The 23,131-nt window shown below is 34.1% G+C and overlaps 1 protein-coding gene across 1 annotated transcript in view; it reads left to right on the top strand.

The window, feature by feature from the left end:
* LOC150099263 (uncharacterized) overlaps positions 1 to 23,131 on the top strand; it is a 151,920-nt gene that overhangs the window by 62,894 nt on the left and 65,895 nt on the right. Inside the window, exon 4 of the mRNA XM_090404295.1 lies at positions 11,722 to 11,954. Coding sequence (XP_090260421.1) covers positions 11,722 to 11,954 — 233 coding nt within the window. The remainder of the gene's footprint in view (positions 1 to 11,721; positions 11,955 to 23,131) is intronic.

Here is a 23,131-nt window from a genome sequence, read left to right as displayed (position 1 = left end):
CAATGTGTCGAAAGGCACATTGTACCCTTAATTGTGTAGCTCTCCCAAATCCTAGATGATGGCAGGAAGAGTCCCAAACAACTCTGTGGTCGTGTACAAGTCGTAAGGGGACAGCAGTCGATGGCTTGGGAAGGGTCGTGATTGAACATGACACAACACCCACTACCCTGCCATCTGGCATGGGACTATTGTCAGTAAAGTGCAAAATAATGTTATCACGCGCGTTTGGCCTCCCCCTTCATTGTGTACCAGATCGTGGCTGATGGTCGGGCTTAAGTGACGTCATGAACGCATGTCGATTTGCGTTCGTACTAGGAAGGGGAAACGTAGCTAAAAGCCGGGTGGTGGAAAATTGAAATTATGTGTAGATGAGCGATCATGTGTCTTACACTTGAGAAGACTCCATCACACATTCGCTGGTGGGAACACAGACTGACAGCTTCGTTCAATGATTTGGGACAAAGTCAGATGAGGTCGTCAATTCGAAGTTTTCTGTAACAGAATGAATTAGATTTTCGATGACTTGAAACAGATGTATTCTCCATTCCACAAGTGACACTTTGCGATGGGCTTGGTTTCTGCTATTTAGTTGTTTTAAAACTATTCTATTGTAAATATATTTCTGAAATCAAGAAATTATATAATTCATTTATTTTAAATCCAATAATGAAAAAAATCAATTCTTTTGATATCCAATTTTTCTAATTGTACTCTGCCAATTCTTCACTTACATATCTGGCATGGAAAATCCACACATTCAGTAAGAGTTAAAATTTGGTCATATTTGGGTGCTGGAAGATTGGTTATGATTACGTTATGATTACGCTGTACAATACTAAAATTTGCTTTGGGGCAAAAGTAGGTAATTTTAATATACACCTTGATTTTTTTACTCTCATCCATAAAAGATAGTTAGCGTAAGCGGTGCAGTGGTCTCACATTGGCGATAAAATCTATTGACCACCTAACGACCATAGCCAGTAGGATTTGAACTCACTACCAAATCTATCTGCCAACCCAGTGGGAAGAATAAAAAATAAATTATATTATTATATTCCATCATATATACGATTTGTTTAAGAAAACGCCATTATTATTATTATCCATTGAGACCACGCCATTCTTATACTGGGATAACATTTTTTTGATTTCTTGGTGCATTTAAAGTATGCATAAACTTAAAGGTAAAATGCAAAATACTGTAGTGGGTTGACACGCTATCTAAGAAGGTTACTAAAAGGTATTTTCTGTCTGAACAGTATGGAAAGAGTCTCACAGTTTGCAAGTGATTGCTACCTATGCTTAACAAATATCTCCGGCTGTTTTTGTAGTCAATACATGTAATAAAGTGTTCAAACTAGACCGCTGCCTTATGATAGTTATGTTGCCTATTCTTATACAACTAGAGACACGAACTCTAGATGAAGACAACTTTCCTGATTAACCTAAAAGTACAGCAGTTATGTTTGCATCTTATTTGATAACCCAAGAATATGAGAGATCTGAATTGAGAAAAATACTATCTGAGATCTCCAAAAAAAAAACGCTGCAAGGTCGGAATGGCCACAATAAGGGCATTAAGTTTATCTCCTTTGTAAAGTATTTTTTGAAATACGTATTCCTTTATTCCACCAATGTATTTTATTCTTATGATGGAATCCTATGCGAACACGACTTTGATTAACTTGAATATAAGTGAAATATTTTTTGCGAAGATAGGTTTGACAAATATTGTTGATTTTTATACGAATGAAATAACCGAGCTAAAAAAAGTTCGACAGAGTTTAGTGTTGCCAAGAAAGTAAAGCATTTCACATTATCGTCTTGTGAAGCCCGAAAAAAAGGTTTTTTAATTTGCGATAAAAACTTTAAGATTTTAAAATATTGTTTTTATTGTCTATTATTGTTGTCTCATGCTAATGATCTCGATTTCTGATAAATTGCAAAAAAAAACGTATCCTTTTAGCATTGGATGTATAAATATACAATATTCTTCAAGTCCATGAATCAATACACGGAGCTTCTATGGGTTTATTTGTATTGAATATTTGGAAATATATATCTTCAAGATTCTTTTCCTGGGATTCGTGTTTCTTCCACTTGGAAGTGTTGATATACAAACACCATCTGTTTCCCCCCCCACACACACTCGTTCGATCCTCGAAACGAGACGTATGCAACTGGAAAAAGTCACATTCATCTAATAGATCATGTAAGGCTTCGAACAATGTTTGATTGTCGATAGTAATAAGCGAATGGCCTATTTGACCACAAGTAAACCTTTTCATCAAACAGGCCCCTCATATAGCCCCGATGATTAAGCTCATAATGTGAGAGAGTTCCTCTTAAACTGTGCAGTAATATTTGCCTATGTCTAGAAGGGGGGGAAAAGAGATGGAGAGGGACAGCAATGGGAAGTAAGTGGGGAAGAAATAGGGGGAAGGAATGACATTGCGTGCCAGCGAGGGCAGGGATAGACCCACGAGTTTCTCGTGACAGCCTAACTGATTACGGTAAGGGTCTATTGCGAACGGTGCCGCCAGTTATTTAGTAAATTAAAGCAGCTTAGGAGTTTCTCTGAGCGCGTGGCTATAGGGCGTGGGTCGGACACGTGCTGCTGTTATTTGTGGTCCTATAACAGCTCGACTTGATTAACCCGCTTGTCTGCTGACTCTTGAGTGGTGTTTGTATGCGTGCAAAATGATCTCTCCCCATCCTTGCGATCGCCATAACTAGCTACATCACAAATATACGCACAACATGCATGGCTTCTATGTTATTACTGAGCAACCGTCGAAAAATTTGCGTTGATTTAAAAAAAAAAAATACTGAACAATTCTATTCGTAATTGCTATTATTATCATAAAGCCTAAAAATTATTATTAAACTAATTAGTCCAAATCTTATCTTTCCATTAATAGCCGAGGCAATTTTCAACATAGTCCAAATGTTAATGTTTCATTATGTGAATATTAATAACAACAAAAAAAACTTGAGTTTAATTCATTTCCATGGAAATTTATTGCTCTCTTTTCTGTGAATTTAACATTACAAATTCATCCTTCAATTATTAATTGAAACTATTTCCTTTACAATAATCGGTGTACGAATTTTAATAAAAATCTTTGCAATAAAACAGTAAAACAGATTAATGTTTATATATAATTGTATACTCAGTAATCTAATCATCTTAACGATATTAATTATAAATAAATAACAATTATACATCAAAATACATTAACGTGTATAATGACTTAATATTTATGCTTTTGTATAATATTTCTATTTCTGTATATTTTTGTTAGATCCAAAGTTTAAAATTCATTGTTCTAAATGATAAAATTTAGAGGTGAATACTTCAGACTTGGTATGTCTTGCTCTAGTGATCAGTTCCAACGAATTTAATACACATTTTTGTAGCCTGAATATCTATTTAGTATTTTTATCTTCTTAAAATTCTTGTTTTGACATAATTATTATGGGTATTAAGCGTTCCAGGACTATGGTACAAAAATCCTTATAATTGTATGTTAATTTATTTTATATCACAAGAGCGTCTATTAAATTGTATATATATATATATATATATATATATATATTTTTTTTTTTTTTTTTAAATTTAACATCGCAGTTTTGTAACACAAAACTCAAACTATACTGCTTAAGCATTTCTGTTTGAATTCTGATTTGCTTCAGAAGTTGTGCATTTCGCCAAAATTTCGTGACTTTAGAGGTGTTGTGGTCAACAACAGTGCTTTCAGAGGAGTGGGAACTTTTCTATCACTGTTTGCGAGAGGCTAACTCCCCCTCGTTTGAAAATCATGGTTTGTTTGATATCTACCTACTTTTTATGTACAGTTCTCAGGTCTATCCAAGCTCACGGATTTTTCATATCCCACTAAATACAGTAATTCAAGGTCTATATTTGTTTTAGTTTTCCCTCGAATTCGCTTTCTCAGAGTCAAAAAAAAAAAAAAAAAAAAAAAAACGAATTCTTCTATACTCGGGCTACTTTAAAAGGGTTCATTTGAAGGATCTCTGCCTCTGTTCTGAGCTGATCTCAGTAAGGCTGAGATCGGCTCAGGACCCGCGCTTTCTGGAAGGGGAACTTTGCCGCACTGTTTATGAGAGATCAGCTAACTCATCTTCATCTGAAGAAAAAAAATCTTTTTTTTTTGTTTTTAAATTTCAAAAATGTTTCGCATTGACGAGAATCGAACTGATGTTCCTTTTTTTTTTCAACCAAAAAGAAATTTCTTCGTCCATTTTTTAGATCAAAGAAGGATCAAAGAAGAATGTAACTTGGAACGAGACGCAGTGGCCTCCTAAACCTCAATGAGTATGCCTCTGAGTTAAAAAAATTAATTTCAGGATGACTAAAAGGTCATATATGTTTGAGAGAAAATTTTATACAAACGTTTAGTGGCTAAAAGCATACACACACACACAACTGCACACGTTCTGTCCAGATAATCAGAGAAACTTCACTCCAGAGGCCAACGGAGAACATCGATTCTTTCAAACAAATTTTGCTACGTTTCAAGAAATTGCATTTGAAACTCTTTCTTCTTACTTTTTTTCGAGTATTTCACCGAGGTGTGCTTCTTGTTGCGAGGTTTATGAAACCATTTTAAGATATACTCAAATAAACACGCATGATGACCGAAATAACCTTAAAAAAGGCGTTTCGTTAATATACTATTCTTGTATAGCGACTTCATTTATTATCGCAATAACAAATAAAAATTGGTTTATGTATGACGAAAAGTCTATCATCTCTCGTATCTTAAAAGTTTCTTTGTTTCTAATTATTTGCTTAATTTTGCCCATTAAAATGGCCGATTTAACAAAGCCTAAGATAACTCGACACAAACTTTGAAGAAATTCTAAATACTAAATTTAAAATTAAACTAAAAAAAAACAAACCGAAGATGATCACCAGATTAAAACTGAATTGAGATTGTTCACCCAGTTTCACCATAGATACAAAATATCAAATTTCGAAATTTTATAACTTACGACTTAGCACCCCACCCACGAATGGTTTTCTATAAACCTAATATACGTAACGTACGCTGGGTGGGCTAAATAGGTTATTTTCTATTTTTATTAATTTTACCTTAGGAACAATAAAATCTCTACAATCAACTATATTCTGTAGGTACATTTTAACATGAAGCTTCTTTTCTGAACACAGCGTATGTCGTATTGCAGTAAATTAAACACAAGATGATCCAGTAGAAGTACATTACAATCAGTGTATTCTGTTGAGACATTCCATGAACCTTGACCTCTTTTACCGCTTGTCAGTTATAGAACACATCCTTCGGGGCAAAACAGACCAAGTTCCCACTCAATCTACTGTACGCATCACCATATAAATCTGGTTTTGCATGAAAATATAAACTCCTAACTTGTATGCTCAAGGCGGAATCAAACAAATTTTTTTCTTTCTTTTCTCCCCATGTCTAAGCAAATGATTTTTCTAGCAAAGTATAAAAGAAGAGCCGAGATATACGGACACATAAAAATGCCCAGTAATTATACTTTCGGTCTATTTTTAATCTTCCTTCTCGATCTTGTTTCGAAAGAAAGACTCGCCTTAAACTTGGGAGCAAACTAAGTATTAAACATTTATTATATTTCACTATCTTCCGCAGGCTTCTTGGTATTTTTTTTTTCATTTTCTCCTCCCCTTCTTTAACTTGCCCTCCTGTTCTAGGTAGAAGACAATCCGTCTTGCTTAAGTGGCCGAACAGCTACCCATCCATCATAAACGTTATACATATATTTTAATTCAGGAAACTGCTCTGTATTACAAGCAGCATCAAGGAGAGATAGCGGCAGAATGGGGCGAGAATAAGGCAGAGTACTAGAAACACAGACAAGCTCCTTAATTATTCAAGGCATATGTCGGTCATCTACGTGTGTTTCTAGTTTAAACTGCTTCTTTATTGGAGATGACATGACTTGCTACGGAATGCGCATGTGTCAGTGAAATTCTTTAGATGTGTAATTATTACGCTACTTCATTCTTTCCATCACAATATACATCCTTGTTCGCAATAAGAGAAACTAGAAAGCCTAAAATCTGCTACAAAGATAAATACCACATCAGAAATGGAAGATGGAAGGCAACAGTAATTAAAACAACGTATACACAAATACTAGGAATAAATAAATTAACAATAAAAAATTTAACACTGGATAATGATTGCCTTGTAGTAGACCTCATAAGTATGGGCGCATTTTGTTATTATTATTTTTTATTTTATTTTCAGTGGAAACCAAGGCAATTTCAGATAGTTACATTCTCATAAGCTCTGTAGTAAATATTTGAAACTTTTTCAAGTATTTTTTCTATATTTTTCTATAAAATACGGATGGATCTATAATATTCTCCATATTCTTAACTTACTATGCCAAATTGAAACTTTTCGGCTCTATACTTAGTAATTTTTATACATTTATGAAACTAATAAATTCATACTAATGAAAAATCTTTGAAGGGTAATGGCGCCCAACTTCATTTCTACCGCTACATTTCTCAGGTCATAATTGCTGTTTTGAACTTGGATCAATCTGAAGCTCTATGCAGATGTGTTACAATATTCTCGCTTATTGCAATACTGCGATCGGATTAAGAAAATGCTACTTACAATCGTTTCAGTATTCTGGATAATCAGTTCTGACATCGAGATACGGAAATTATCTGAGTGTTTTTAGGTTAATGTCATCTCAGACTGAAGGTGGAGATCAGGATTCATAAATACATCAATCCCTCTTTCGATTTAGCTTCTCTCTCTCTCTCTCTCTCTCTCTCTCTGTGTGTGTGTTCGTGTGCGCGCGCGTCTTACTGCCTTTTTTACTCGATTTTCTTTATCTAGTTAATAAAAGAAAACATAATAAATATCCATTATTCTTTTCTATTCCGTACGTGCATAAAGAACGTTTGCTTTTTGAAATTATAAAACTTGAGAGAGAGAGAGCTCGAAATACCAATGTTGACATGAATCGATTACGTAAAAGCCGAATCTACAGACTCCTGGACAGAATCCAAGTCTTTACTTGACGATAACTAAGTGGATATTTATCCGTCTTTGTAATAGCACGTTTCAATGCAAGCTTGAAACTTTTTGTTCTGTTGTTCATTGCTGTTTATCAGTCTTTTTTTTTCTCTTTTCTAAATTTCTTCATAATGTTGTTGACAGTTTTCTCTTCATTACCTACCTCTTAACATCAATTCATTGTTTTCTCTAATTTCAGCATTTTCCTTAAAGCTCTTTTATTCTCTCTCTCTCCCCCCCCTCCCCCCCATGCGTCTCTAGCCATTGGTCTTTCTTTCAAGAGTATATCGATGGTTTAACCAAAATGACATAAATCTCCTTCTTATAAACAATAATAAGCAAATGATAGTTTTTTGACAGAGGAGCCTCCGTAGCTCAGTTGGTTTAGATGGGGCCCTTTATTTGGAAAGATCTGGGTTCAAATTCCATCTGCGTTTCACCTGAAGATGTTTTAGCCTGGATTACGTTGATTGCATGGTTCCCTGCCAGAAACTCGAGTTTTTCATCCTCAAAAACCATCCCCTTGAATACGCTTATGGACAGACATAAAATACTCGTGTCTATAGTGTGTTGTGTCTGAGTTACTGACTTTAATTGCCTGAAACTCTAATCAGGGAACTGAACCCGGGACTGTCGAGAATTGGATGGAATGGATTTTTGACAATTCTTTGAGTCAGAAGAGATAAGGACCAAACATGCTGAAAATAACGAAAATTATTGACATTATACACTCTTGCTGCAGACTTTGGTTTCTTTGAAATAATAATACTGAGTAAGATAGCAGAGCCTCCGTAGCTCAGTCGGTATTGGTGGAAGCCCTTTGATTGGAAAGACCTGGGTTCGATTCCCGTCCGTGACGTGAGGAATCTTTATCTGGTCTCTTTCGACTAAAGGTGAGTTAGCCGGTCTCATACGGAGATAGGGTTTTTTTCACCCGGAAATTCGGATATTTTGTCCCCCAGAACAGGCAAACCTGCCCATGAACACACTCGCATCGACAGACATAGGACACACCGGGAGGCATAGGGCTAACCTCCTTATCCTCGAACGGTTGCAAGAATACTTACCTCGACACAGTCAAAGGTAGAAGAGGAGTAAGATAGCAGGGTAAAACAGGTGTAATTAGTATGATCTGAAGTTGAACTTCAAATTCATTTGAAGTTTAAACTACAGTTAATTTCACAGATGGTATTCATCTGAATTTGCATCTGATAAATCTATTATTATCTCTCTCTAGGAGGACTCGACGTCTTATTTTTTTTACTAAAGGAATCAAAAATCTCATATTCTTCCCCTACACACCATTCAAAATGTGTATGATGATGACTGTAGCTAGCGGTTTCCCACGCTGACCTCCTCAGTTGCTCTCACAATATTTTCACTGCTGTCTAATTAACCTTATCCAACAACGTCTGTATATCATAAAAAAAACTATGATGTTTAAGTCATTGGTTCCTGTTCTCTTGTGCAACCAGATATGTTGTGTGCTTTGTTCCCCGTTATCTGTAGAGGACAGTGTAGAGATAAGGTGTTATTTAGCTATTAAAGCTCTGATCATGGCAGGAGAGTAACAGCAATAGCCGAGCCTCAGTGAGAACTTCATTGGCTACAGCATTGCCATATTTAAAGGTAAAGCCGTCTCTAAAAATTCGGACGATCCCTAGGCCACTCAATCGTGGGCGAAAGACCGTCAAACCTCAGCGTTGGCTCCACTCAGTGATGGCCTTCCACCCACACGCCATCACCGAGCAGAACAGCTCAAATTCCGAAGAAAATCATTCATCGACAAAGCCCCTCAGCGGGCTGTACCGGAGAACACCTTCCCCGAAGACTCAAATTGCTCCCTTAAGGCAAAAACCTTAAGAGAGCGTACTCATAACTCTCGAATCTCAACGCCCCAAGGGGTAACAGCAACAGCCGAGCCTCAGTTAAACTTCATTGGTACAGCATTGCCATCCATTACCCTCCAAGGGTATTAATCCACCAACCTTTCCTCTTAATAAAATAATATTAAATGAACTTTGAACTTAATTGTTTGATGGACTGAGTCCTTGACTCTTTATCTCTTCATCTGGATTTTAGATTGTGGGTGATGAGATTATTGTGGGTAATTTACCCGCTCATTGTGAGCATTGAGGCTGTATCAGCTTTCTCTTGCGATGGAGGATTTCGGTTTTTTATGTTTGAAACGATCTGAGGGCTTGTCGTCCGCTGCCTGTCGAACTAGCTGATTATCCGTGATTGTGAAGAATTTCTCCGCAATGCTTGTCATGTAGGTCTTAATATCTGGAAGGTTGGCTTCTTGATGTAATGATGTTTCTGATGAACCATGGGACATTAAATACCATTCTTAGGCATTTATTCTGTATTATCTGAAGTCTGTTGATGTTGCTTTTCGTTGTGTGACCCCAGGTTGGAGAGGCAATAATATTAAAGTTCTTAAAAGAACTGGGCGATAGACTTAGTCCTTGACTCTTTATCCCGTCATCTGAATGTGGATTGGGTGTTATTGAGCTAAACGCTCTAGTCATGGCTGGGTAACGGCAATAGCCGAGCCTCAGTTAAAACTTCATTGGCTACTGCATTGCCATTTGTTACCCTGGAAGTCCTAAAAAGGACTTTTGGTTTCCAATAATATTAAATCCTTATAGTCCTTATAAGGACTGGCTTAAAGGGGCGAAGCAAGTATGCTTTTCATCTTCCCCGTTATCTGTAAAGGACAGTGTAGGGATAAGGTGTTATTGAGCTATTAAAGCTCTGATCATAGCAGGAGGGTAACAGCAATAGCCGAACCTCAGTTAGAACTTCATTGGCTACAGCATTGCCATCCATTACCCTCCAAGGGTCCAATAATATTAAATATCAATGATCAAGCTAGTTAAAGAGAGAATATTTAGAATTTTTATTACCGTGAAAGAACTAAAACGAAATTTTAGAAAAAATATAAAGAATAAAATGCTATTAATAATTTATAAAATACAAAATAAGAGTTAAAAATAATAATATTTAATTTTTATTATATTAATATGTTTTTTAGAAAAAATTAAGAATTTCATTATTTTTAAATACATCTTTTATTTTATATTTGATAAAATTAAGTAGCTTTATGCTTATTTTCCCTTTTACTTTTTTGTTCTCAAATTACTTTAAAAAATACGAGTGATTAATCAACTGATTGCCAGCAATAAAAAAAAATAGAAACGTAAGCTTTATATTTCTGAACTATTTTTGTAAAGTAGAGATGGTAGCTTAGAAAAAAATATTAAAAACGATCCTGCAAAATCACAGGCGCCAAATAGCCAATCAACTTAAAACTACGTGTGAGTGCTTTTAATTGTACTTTTCAAGATAGTCAAAACAACAACAATAACAACAAAAAAAAAAGAAAAAAAAACGTCTGTAAGAGGCAGAGCAATGTATGAGAGTCACATAATGATTGATTCGAAATTACCAACAGAAAAATTTAAGATTTAATCATAGTTCAATTAAGAAGCAACTGATCAATACCTTCAACTTAAGCTGAAATCAGTCCAAATTGATTAGAATCTAATCTTCAGTTTTCGTTATCCTATTTGTAAATAACTCATTTTTAACAGAAATCGGAAAGAAAAATTCCATTGGCAGAGAAAAGTATTGAGACATGCACACGCAAGTGTTGTGGTCAGATCAATCTTTTTCACGGTGACAAAAAAAAAAAAAAAGAAACAAAAAAAGAAAAAAAAAATTTTTGTGTGTCATTTTGTCCATCCATAGCGATAGATTTGTTTTAGCTTGTTTTCAGCATAGGTTGCAGAAAGTAGAATAATTATATAGGAAGTATTTTCAGGGATGAAGGAATAAAGAAATACTATTATATATTTCAACGGTAGTCTAGACTCAAGAACGTATACCTCTTGTATCTGCACTGTTGGTTTTCTGTAGCAACCATCCTTTTCAGTAGCAACTATCCTTGTCTACTACTTTCTAAAACATCTTACCTCCATGATACGGAAGACTAGCACATTTCGTTCTTGACCATCTAATTTATTGTTGCCATGGAGACACTATTGCAACGACAATTCAAACAAATTATTTTATTATAGAAATAAGTATATTATACAGTATATTATTAAAAATAATAAGTATATTATTAAATAAGTATATTATAGAAATAGAAAAAAGTGAAACAATGCGAACAGAGACGGAAAACAAAAATAAAAATAAAGGATAGTTACTGTTAGTAGAAATACCAAATTAGGCTTTAGTAAGCCTAATTTGTATTTCTATGTATTTTTGTTGCTGTTTTGGAATTAACCATTTACTAGGGAAATCGAAAAATTCCTGTCGTATAACTATTGTAAATTATTTATTATTAATCAAATTAATTCCTTAATTTAAAAAGATTTATGATTATCTAAATAAGAACTTTTTGTTAATTATAATATCTTATTTAAAATAAAAAAAAATTAGTAATTGTTTTTATTTAATTTTTATTTAGATAATATCAAATACACCATTTTTTATTTTTAAATACATGAACTGATATTTGGCCTATTACAATTATTTTGTAATAACTAGATAGATATATAGATACTATAGGTTTGTTTGTTCGTGGTCTTTGCTTCAGCACACTCCCAAAAAGATGGTTAGAAATCAATTTTTGTTCTACTTTCAGAATTGTAAGAAATAAGGCAGCAGAGAAAGCGAAGCAAGCTGCTCACCAAGTTGCGAATGGAGGAAGTCCTCAAACCCAACCCCCTTCAAACACAACATCCGTGATAGCCCATGCACCACCTGCCGCTCATGAGGGAGGCCAGCAACTACAACGACCTTCTTACTCCATCAATGGCATCCTTGGTATTCCGAACGTAGATCCAAACTTGAACAAGAGAAAGCGAGATGATGGAGGTGACTGTTATGTTTTACTTGATTGCTTTTTTGAAATTTTACATAATATATAATAGATTCATATTTACACAAGCATTTACGTATTTTAAAAATATATCAGTTTTGTTCAGTATTTTTAATAGCTGTAGGAATTTTAAAAAAAAATCAGAGAAAGACATTATGGCTAAATCTAGAATGACTATGATTGTGTGGAGCAGTTTTTTTTTTTTTTTGGCTAACGCGATATAAAATGGAGGATAACGCAAAAATATATACTTTGACTGACCATAAATCATTTGCCTTTTATACTCCACCTAAAGTGAAAAATAATAATAAAAATATTTCTCTAAGCACTTTTTAATGGTGCTTCTGAAAGTAGGACCTGTAGAGATGCCTGCTTAGTGTCTTCGCAGTGTTTTGAATACGAAATCTCTCAAATGGATCAAATATCCAACGCTCCTCATTTGATTGAATATAAAGTGATCCATTGACATTTTTAGGACAGCGACAGTAGTTTTCTTTACAAAGGTTGTGCTTTAACAGAGCTTATTTATGCAGACTAAGTGGTGTGTAAAATATTTTTAGTAGAGCGAAACGATAAACTAATTAATGAATCGTTTCTTGAGATTTGATTTATCTCACAGGCTTTTGCTGAATAACTAAAAACAATGACGTAATGTGTACAGTATTCTGCAAACATCGCATATATAGCGTATATATACAATGCAATAAAAAGTAGAAAAAATTCTACCACATTTACGATACAAATATACTAAAGATTTATAAAAAACTTATTGTTTTTAATATAATTTTAGTATATTTCATATTATCTGTAATATTCTTAAATAATTAATAAAAAATAGGAAAAATTTTACAACACCTACAATATGAATGTACTATAGATTTATAAAATTCTTGTTGTTTAATCTTAAAGAAGACCAATACCCTTGGAGGGTAATGGATGGCAATGCTGTAGCTAATGAAGTTCTAACTGAGGCTCAGCTATTGCTGTTACCCTCCTGCCATGATCAGAGCTTTAATAATAATAGCTCAATAACACCTTATCCCTACACTGTCCTCTACAGATAACGGGGAAGATGAAAAGCATTCTTGCTTCGCCCCTTTAAGCCAGTCCTTATATAAGGACTAATTTAATTAAAGATTTAATTAAAGAAGAAAACAAATATAAGTTATGAGTCTTGGAGATGCCATGTTGTAATAATAATGGATATGATTTTTCAACTAGCAAATTAAGGAAAATACACTGGGTTTATTAGTAATAATTGAAATTGAAATTTATTAACACTGAAGTAGTAGAAATGAAAATATTATATTACAAAAAATGCAATAAGTATTTAGAAACAATACAAGTTATAATAATAGATAGTAAAAAAGTAATAATTCTTTCTCATCTGTCAGATGGCAGGTTGAATCCCTATGAAATCTTTGCCATCTAACTTTATCTCTGGTCATCTATCTGAAGCTCGATAATTGTGGTATTTCCTTCAAAGACTGCATCAAAGTTCTTTTTTTTTTTTGTTTTACCTGTTGATCGTCTTCCTGCATTAATTACATTCAAGACTATATTTAATCTCTGAAAAGACATTCTCTAGAGATGTCCAAACCTTCTTAATTGCTGTTTTAAGAATTATAGCTATGTTTTCTTCTCTACCGTTTAATTCTTGTTTGACTTGCTTATTTGTTTTCTGTTCTGAGCAATGATTCTTATTCATTTTTCTTATACACTTCATTTCGAATCCACTGATTAAAACATGTTTTAATCAGTGTTTTAATATTTTAATAATAAGAAAATCATACGTTTATAATTAGGATTATTTAAATTATTTCTAATAATTACAGAACGCCTTTTAGAAATAAGAATGCAGCGCATATGTGGGAAACAAAAGACTACGTATCTATGCAACTGCTGACGTTTTATACTACGTAATATGTGTTATAGAAATCCTTCAATTATTTTGAAATGGTAATATAGAGATTGGTAGTAGTTAAAGAAAAAAAAAGAAAATAGATTAGAAGGAACTATGTAATGTGTGTAACCAAGGTCTGCAGCCATATTAGTTACTATAAAAATACAAATGTAGGCAATACAGTCACTAAAAATTAAAGACCTGTGTCTATGAGATGCAAAATAAATATATAAATATAAATGAATATATAAAAAAATGAAACAGATTGGTTTCGCCGCAGTTACTTATGGCTTATTCTGGATTAAGATATAACATATACATATACATACATACAATAAAAAGCTATATGTAAACGTACACAACAATACATAAAAATATACTATTTTTTGTTTTACAAATACAAGCTTTATGTTGATTTCTAAAAGGTGTCTTGTAATTGTTAACAATAATTTAAATAATCTTAATTATAACGCTGGATTTATTTATTATTAATGCATATTTATATAAACTTAATAGTTATTTTAAGTTATCTAGGCTAAATCTACTTAATCTTAATTTCTTTTAATAGAGGACCATCTGAAGATTAATCTTTGTTCCAGTTGTGTATTGAATACGAAGGCAAAATTTCATTCTTTTAAATAGCAATATAGTACATTATTTGTGATTCTGATGAGATTATTACAATCCAATGTTAAATAATATCTGAAATGCAGTATGTCGAAATTAACAACTGTATTATTAGTTCAAAACTGAATTATATCATAACTTATGTATTTCTTTTGTATTTAATTTTACATTATTTAACGAGTAACAATATTAAATTAAATCTTAATCATGTTTTATTAAAAACAGACAGAGAACTTTAGTAATACATTTTCAAATAATTTTATATTTTTAATTTTATGATAAAATAGTCTTGCCGATGACCCGCTCTAAAGATACCAAACAAACTTTATTTATTTATTTAAATCAATGAATTAAATAAACCTTAAAAAATTATTTACTACTAGACGTGAAATTAATTGCCCGAACTTACGAAAACAATTTAAATTCTTCAGTATTCAGGCAGAGAAAATGTCAAACTACCAATAGTATGACGTTCAAATGTAGTGCTAAAAGACTGTAATGGGAATCTGATGGAGCACTAACGGAAAAAGAAAAAAAATAGTCCTAGAGCGTTAACTATAAATTATCTTCACTGTCGCTAACGCAAAACTCTGTTAAGGGTATTCAATTATTTCTCTGACAACTCATCAGGACCGAAACCGCAGGCAGTGTTACTGAGGGAATTTAGTTTTAACCGCCAAAATAGCTTAAAGATGTATGAGTCCTTATCCTTTAGATTATCAATACCTTCACCGCAACTTAGCAAACTTTTGCGACATTTTTGCAACGTTTCCAAATGAGTCGAAGTAATTCCACGTTGAAATAATTTTTTTTTTGCTTGTGAAGTATTGTGACAAATGTCTGTATGAGAAAATTCTCAATTTAGTCCAACATAATTGTCACATCTAAGAGTGTGAAGGCGTTCCCTAGCTCTTTCTCCGAGTTAGTCTCCGGTGTCTCTTTTCCATGGTGATCAGTGGGAAGAGCTTTTGCTCATCGATGTTGCCCGTCTTCTCCAGCCTCTAGCTGCTCTCAGCAACTAGAAATTGTATTACCGCCACACTCGCAGTGAGGTAATACCATTATCTGTCAGGACGTAAGGCAAATCCTACACACACATAAATAAGATATGGCGTTTATTATGCTGCAGAGGACGCCGGTATTACGTGCAGCGAGTTGATGTGAAAGTCTCTCCTCGCGCGCGCGCGCACACACACACACAGAAGGCAAAGCTAGCATCTCTGTGTGTGTCGTTGCTTTTGCAGCTCTTCCTTATGTTTTATATGTTTCACTGGCAAGAAACGTGCAGTAAGAGTTCCTTTTCCATAAAGTGAGCTGTTTTGAAGTCCTCTCGAACATAAATAGCGACTGGGAAACTGCAGATGACGCACAGCAATAAGAGTTCAGATCCGCACAATGTAACGCAAAAATATTCAGAATAAAATTCGCTTTTAACCTTACACTTCACACTTGTATCCTATCTTGCACGCTTAGTTTCACGTGCAAATAGTATTCGACGTTTAGAGACACTACCCCAATATAAGGCATTCCCTAGTGCTCTTGTAGGTACATTGTTTGCGTGGCCAAGGTAAACGACGCATTTTGAACTATCCGTTTTTATTGTAGGAAGAAAGTAGCGATTGATGTCGAAATTGGTTACAATGGAATCAGGTCACGGTAATTCATAAAATCGTATCCTTATAAGCTGCAAACATTTATAATTATTTCAGAAATTACATACGAATTCATTTTATATACGTTCCTTTGTTCATTAAAATGAATAAGATTTCTATGCTGAAAACAAATACGTAGTTCATCTCATGACAATCCCCACAATTCACTTTGTTCGTTTCTTTGTTCATTCATTAAGAATTTTTATTTGATTCATTTGATTTAAAGAATAATATTCAATACATATTGCTCATTTATTTATGCGATCGATGGACATTATTTTATTTTTTATTATGGAATTATATCAAAATAAAAAAAAATTCGATGGCTTCTCCACATCGGGATCTATTGTCAAGAAACTAAAGCAGTAGAAAATAAAAATAGTTAAAGAATAATAAATATCTTTATTTATAGTGATTTTTTATAATAAATATATTGTAAGTTTTATAATTAATAAAAATAATGAAAAATATTGACTTTTAATCAAAAAAAAGAAAAAACAATTAATATTATTGCACTAAACCCAATTTTTTATATTCATAATTGTGATATTTCATTTCCTAGTAAAAAAAAAGTAGTGTGTATGTTTAAAAATACATCGTATTTTGATACTATATATAAATTAATTTTGATGTAATAAATCAAAGTGGAATGGTAGCTTTTATTAAACAATTAAAAAAAAAATTCTGCTGTGTAATCGTGACAGGAAAAACATTTTTATGAATATGGCAAAAGAGAAAAACAACCCTTTTTTGTTATGAGGTTAATGAAAACAAAATAGAAAGCCCTCTTTACCCCCTTGTCGACCTCTCAAAGCTGCCTTAGCAACGCAGGAAGTGACACAAATGAAGCGAATCAAAGATACACTCCAACTGATCTGGCGGTTCTTTCATCTGAATAGTCCATAACAAACTTATTATCGGCGTACGTCGAACACCCCCGCCCCGCTAGTGCCGAAGTCCCTCATGACAGTCGACACTGTTAACCTGGCCGACCCACACAACACATCCTTTGTCTCCTGACCCTGGGTGGACACAACCAGTCGAGTTGGGTATTCATTAACCGTCATAGATGATGGTCTACAACCCCTCCTAGGTCCGTCATGGCCGAGCACCCCTCCCGCCGTCCTGTACCGACACTCCCGCTCGGCTCCCACGGCCACCGACACAGTTGAATGGCCGCAGACAATCAGACCGTTGTCGGCCACCCCAACAACGGGAAAAGGACGGAGAAGGAACACCATGTGCATGGGGATGTATGTGCGTGTGTTTTCTATGTCCCTGTTCGTAGTTTGGAATAGCAGTCCGATGTCAAACTGTTTCGCTTCTCTCTATCTCTTCCGTTTTCTTTGCTGCCGAAGATGGCGCCAATGGCTCGTACAATATCGACTGATCACAACTCCTATGTGTCGCTTGAAATGCGCTGGACCAAAAATCGAATTTTTACTGCGTAAAAGCTACAGATGTTAGGGGGGGAGAAATGCAGAGAAAATAACTTACTCTATTCTACTCTTAGAATTCTTTCACGATTCATATTTCTCATCCCATCACATACGTTCAGTATTCCTTTTTACAGTTTGGTTTAGTTCTTGCTAAAATAAATTGATGCATGTTAGATGGATTGGAAAAAATAGATATTGTAAAAATTTACAGAGTGGTTAAAGAAAATCGGTCCAAATCCAAATATGCTTTTATAGTTTTTCAAAGCAAGTCAAGTGAATTCAAAGCTTATATTTACTTTCGCTGTTAAGAAAATTTCGCGAATACGTGTTTACAAATTGTAGCAAATGCTTAACATTTTGAAATTTTGCCATTGTATGCATTTTAGAACGTATCTCTTTAGGATGATTAGTCGTGATCAAGATAGAAAGTAATAGAAATATTGAATTACTCGTTTCAATGAAATCTTTAAAAAAATAAAAAAATCAGAATATGATTTCTTATAAACTGTAATGTGTTATTTAATTTTATTCGTAAACTTAACCAAGAATTACAAGTTTTATTTGAAATAAATTGATAAACTATTCTATATTTTATATAGGATTATTTAAAGTTTAATATAAATTGATACATTGTTTTGTGGAAGAGATATAAGAGTCCTTTTTAGGACTTCCAGGGTAACAAATGGCAATGCAGTAGCCAATGAAGTTTTAACTGAGGCTCGGCTGTTGCCGTTACCCAGCCATGACTAGAGCTTTTAGCTCAATAACACCCCATCCACACAGATTTTCTTCATTCAGATGACGGGATAAAGAGTCAAGGACTCAGTCCATCTCCCAGTTCTTTTAAGAACTACATTGTTTTGACAGCATACATTTCCTAGGAAATGTGTTTTTACATTATGGAAAATACCTAAGAATAGCGATCAGAACTTTACCACCTTTGCTACGAGCTGCCCGATATTGTACTACGTACTAGGATCACTTGCATTTGCTAACGCTAGTGTCGCCGATACTTTATACATTGTTTTGTTTTTTTTATGTAGGATTATTTAAAGTTTAATAACCGTAGTAGGCAACATCGGCAGTGAGATGCGATGATTAATACCCTTAGAAGGTAATGGATGGCAACTGTAGCCAATGAAGTTCTAACTGAGGCTCGGCTATTGCTGTTACCTTAATTTAATAGCTCGATAACACCTTATTCCTACACTGTCCTCTACAGATGATGGGGAAGATGAAAAACATTCTTGCTTCTCCCCTTTATGCCAGTCCTTATAAGGAGACATCACAAATTGGCATATATTTGAATGCTTATTATTGGAATTAGGAAGTGTAAATCTATGATAATCGAACTACTATAAATGTTTGCCAAAGGATGCTGTCAAAAAGAATTTAACGCCTCTCTTTCGATGCTAATGAAAACAGTGAGTTTCTGCAACAATCCCGAAAGCTGAAGTAAAACATCAAACTTCCACAGCTTCAGCTTAACAAACTACAAGAGATCATACAGAGAGCTTTGGATTTCTTCCGAAAATGTCTGTCTACGTGGAGCAGAAGAGCTCCTCCATACCCCCCACTAAGTCTTTCTAAGCCCTGGGCCTTGATGGCTTTCTCTTTTTGGCAGTCAAGACCGACGACTCGATGCCTGGAAAAACTGCTCACAATCAACCTACAGATAACTTTTCCTTGCCCGAAATAGGGTAGGGTTTTGCGGTGGCTACGGTAATCCGGGAGGATATGGGTTCCCGTGACGCCATTTGAACGCTGTCTGTTGCGCTCGGACAGGCGAAAAATTGCGGCCGACTCTGGCATCGCGGACGGTCATCGGTGATAGAGCGATGCGCGATGGGACGATAAATTTGACAGCTTTTCAACGATGTGCTCACCATTGTTCCCTGCAAATTTTTGGCTCCGTTGCAGTCGGCTTATCAGCTGATCCGAAGCAGTATCCGTGACTCCAAGGCAGCTAGTGCTGTGTACACGCGCGCGCGCTCTGACAAAACTCGTCTTTTGCTCACCGGCGCGTGCATCCCCATGGTTGGGGGACACCTGCCGATGCAGCAGTTGTCGCCTTTCGACAATACCCCAGTTCCTTATCTCCAGTTACATATCTAGGCCCTTACGACCTCCCAATTTCATTTGTCTTTTGATACGTCCCGTTGTTGTGGCGACATTCCACATTTCTCTTTTATTTCTTCTGTTGTCTTCTTTCATTCTCTACCTCGTAGCCATTTCGGTTGCTATACTGGACTATTTGGTTTTTTTTTCCCTCCAAGTTCAGTTTGTAATCAATTACTCTGTAAAAAAAACACACCAAATGCGTAGCAAAGCACATGTTTATTATTATTATTATTAATGTTATTATTCGACTTAGTAATTATATGCAAATAGATAATCTATTATTTTTCTATTAATTGTTACTGTTCTATGGAAAACAACCATAAGAGTCAATTGGACGTTATCAGATATATTTATTGTATTATTTCATAAATTTTCCTGATAACGTCCATCAACTGCTTTAAATCATTTAAGAAATAATTCTTTTAATAAATTTTAAGGCATATTTTAATTGTTTTAATTTTTCTTAAAAAATAATTTAAATAAACTTAAAATTTCTAGTAAATTAGTCTTTATGTCATATACACCTTATACCAATTACCATCAAATGACATGATCTTCCTGGAATATGTGGAATTTTTTTTAAACTTCCACATTTAATCATTTTTCGCATTTACCGAAAAATGTAAAGACGGATAAGTTAGAACGTAGTATGAACATTCGGCTTCTGAAACTGTTTGTTTGGCTGTTCGAGGAAGAGTATCGTCATATCAAATCAAACGACAAGTACTATCTAGTCAATGCTTTTGTTTGATTTTTAGTAATATTTGTTTTTGCAAAGCATCTTATTTTCATTGTTTGTATCCTAAAGACAATCTGATTAAATACGATGAGAACGTGGTGATGCAGTTTTTGTAAGATTTATGATTGATCTACATTTCGTTATTATCATTCACCAATCTTCAGAGATAAATTTCAAATATGCAGTGTAAGAAATCATAACTTGCTCTTGCTGTCTCTCTCCATCAACATTCTTGAGTGTAATCCTAACCACACTTTACTAGACCACAAATCACATAGGATCATTTCGTGAAATTCATGCGAAAAATTGACAGTTTCGTTGTGTCGAACACATTCCTGTTTCAATCCATAGTGAAATCTTCCCTATGTCTTCTTTAGAGAGATTTATGTCTGAATCCCTATTTCTTTCTTTCTTTTATGATATCTTTTAGGAGAGTTCTTAATTCAGTTTTCCTCTGTGAACATATATTTATCTTAAAATGTAAAACGTTCTCGTATGATAAAATGTAATGCTAAACCATTCTAACTATTAACTAAAGTTAGCTATGATGACTGGCATTCCTTCGAATGTTATGTATTCAAAGAATTAGAACATTTAACATTCAAAGTAAATGTTATTAAGGAAACCTAGTTTATTTATTTCCAATATTACAAACATTATGTTCTAAAAATGTCAGAAAACACCTGATAGCTATTATCTAGAGACAAATGCCGATTCTGCACCATACCCAAGTCCAGACTTTTTTATTCTTTCTCGTTAACTATGTCCAACTGATATACTCGTACATAAGGTTTATGGGAGTATAATCCAATGGGAAGGGCAGCACTGAGCTAGCTAGCTAGCTATTTCTAAAACTACTTAAAAGGTACTTTATAAATAGATGCTAATGGTTTTCACTGAACAAACCTAAAAATTTACCAAAAACGTAATTAGGTTGGTGCTAATTGAAATTAAACCAAGGAGAATTATACTTTGGCCTACAGTATTAGACAAACTATTCAGTAACCTAAGAACATGAAAATATCACAAAGATATATACAGAAGGTTAGTACACGTTCACATTTTTAATGCGAATCCCATTCAAGAAAGGCTATTGCACTATAGTACATTAGGGTTATGTACGTTGGGTGGGTTAAGAGTTAAGTAATCTGGAAAGTCTGCTACACATACCAGACATGGAACATTTTTAAACCACTTTAGGTCTCCAGTAAACACTAGTGGTAGTCTCCCATTGAACGATGAAACGTTGCGTATCCTTGTACGGTAGTTTGTGAACTGACTGAGAATAAGAGTTTTAACATTTATTAATGATTTTTAATAAATGAGCAAACGTGGTTGATTTTTTTATCTTTTTAATTGTATTTTTTAGGAACGAAACCGACTAATGTAAATATTAGTTCCATTCAAGGTAAAAATTACAATCAAATTATTTCACAAAAATTACAACAAATTACTTCACCCCTTTAAGCCAGTACTTAAAAGGACTGAAGCAAGAATGCTTTTCATATTCCCCGTTATCTGTAGAGGACAGTGTAAGGATAAGGAGTTATTGAGCTATATAAAGCTCCGATCACGGGAGGGTAACAGCAATAGCCGAGCCTCAGTTAGAACTTCATTGGCTACAGCATTGCCATCCATTACCCTCCAAGGGTTATAATAATATAATATAAGCACCGCATCTCACGGTCGATTTTCCCTAGCACGTGTTTCTTAGCAAAGAAACTTTTCAATTCATTGATTTAAATAAATTTATGGAGTGGGAAAATATTTCTTAAAAGCAGCAAAAAAATCGTTTATAAGCCTATACAATTTTTAAAAATCTAATTAATATTTCAAATAAATTGTAATTCTTTTTAGAAAATTGATTTTTATCATAAATAATATATAAGAATTTCATATATAAGAATAAGTAACTATTTTAAAGACATAATATATGAAAAGTGCAATAATATGTGAGGGCAACTACATATCAGTTTGTATTCATACATTTAATTTTTATTTGATTGGTAAATGAAATACAATACGTTAATGAAATGTAATAAATATATTCAACAAGAAAAACGTAATTTAAGTCAATATAAGGTGCCATAGGAATCTTTAAAATGATTTTTTTTTTTTTTTTTTTTTTGTAAAAACGTCGAAAGCTTGGTGTGATTGTCAACTTGGTATCCCTGTTACCACATAGTGAAATTATGCAATTCGTATTATTATCATCAAGAAAAAGTGTCCAAGATAGTTCATAGGATTACTCTGTTATCGAAGAACACACTAACATGTAGAGATAAAGAAGTTATTCTTCTTCTTTATAATGCGTTGATACGTCCCCATCTCGATTACTGTGCCCAAGTCTGATCGTCTGGACTATTTGGAGATGAGGAAGTGGTAGAAAAGATTCAGAGGCGAGATCAAATTGGTGAGTGGAAGGATGTTCCCTAACACTGATAGATGGAGAATTTGTGGATTTCAGAAGTTAGTTGATAGGCGGAAAAGAGGCGATATGACAGAAACATTTAAGTTACTAAAAGGTTTTTATAAGATTGATGCAGAGGAAATGTTTCAGAAGTGGGATAGTGGTGGAAGAACAAGAGGTCATCTCTGGAAATTAAGTAACAGTGTGGTTAACAAGGGTGTGATGAAATAATCCCACCTACTTCGAAGCTTTTATGAAGAGAATGGGATTAGCGTTTACTAT

This window comes from Typopeltis vanoorti, chromosome 14 (genome assembly GCF_054136105.1).
Source record: "Typopeltis vanoorti isolate ZY-2024b chromosome 14, IOZ_Tvanoo_1.0, whole genome shotgun sequence".
Taxonomy (NCBI): Eukaryota; Metazoa; Arthropoda; class Arachnida; order Uropygi; family Thelyphonidae; genus Typopeltis; species Typopeltis vanoorti.
The sequence above is the reverse complement of the archived record's forward strand: the minus strand, read 5'-3'. Positions and strand labels throughout refer to the sequence as shown.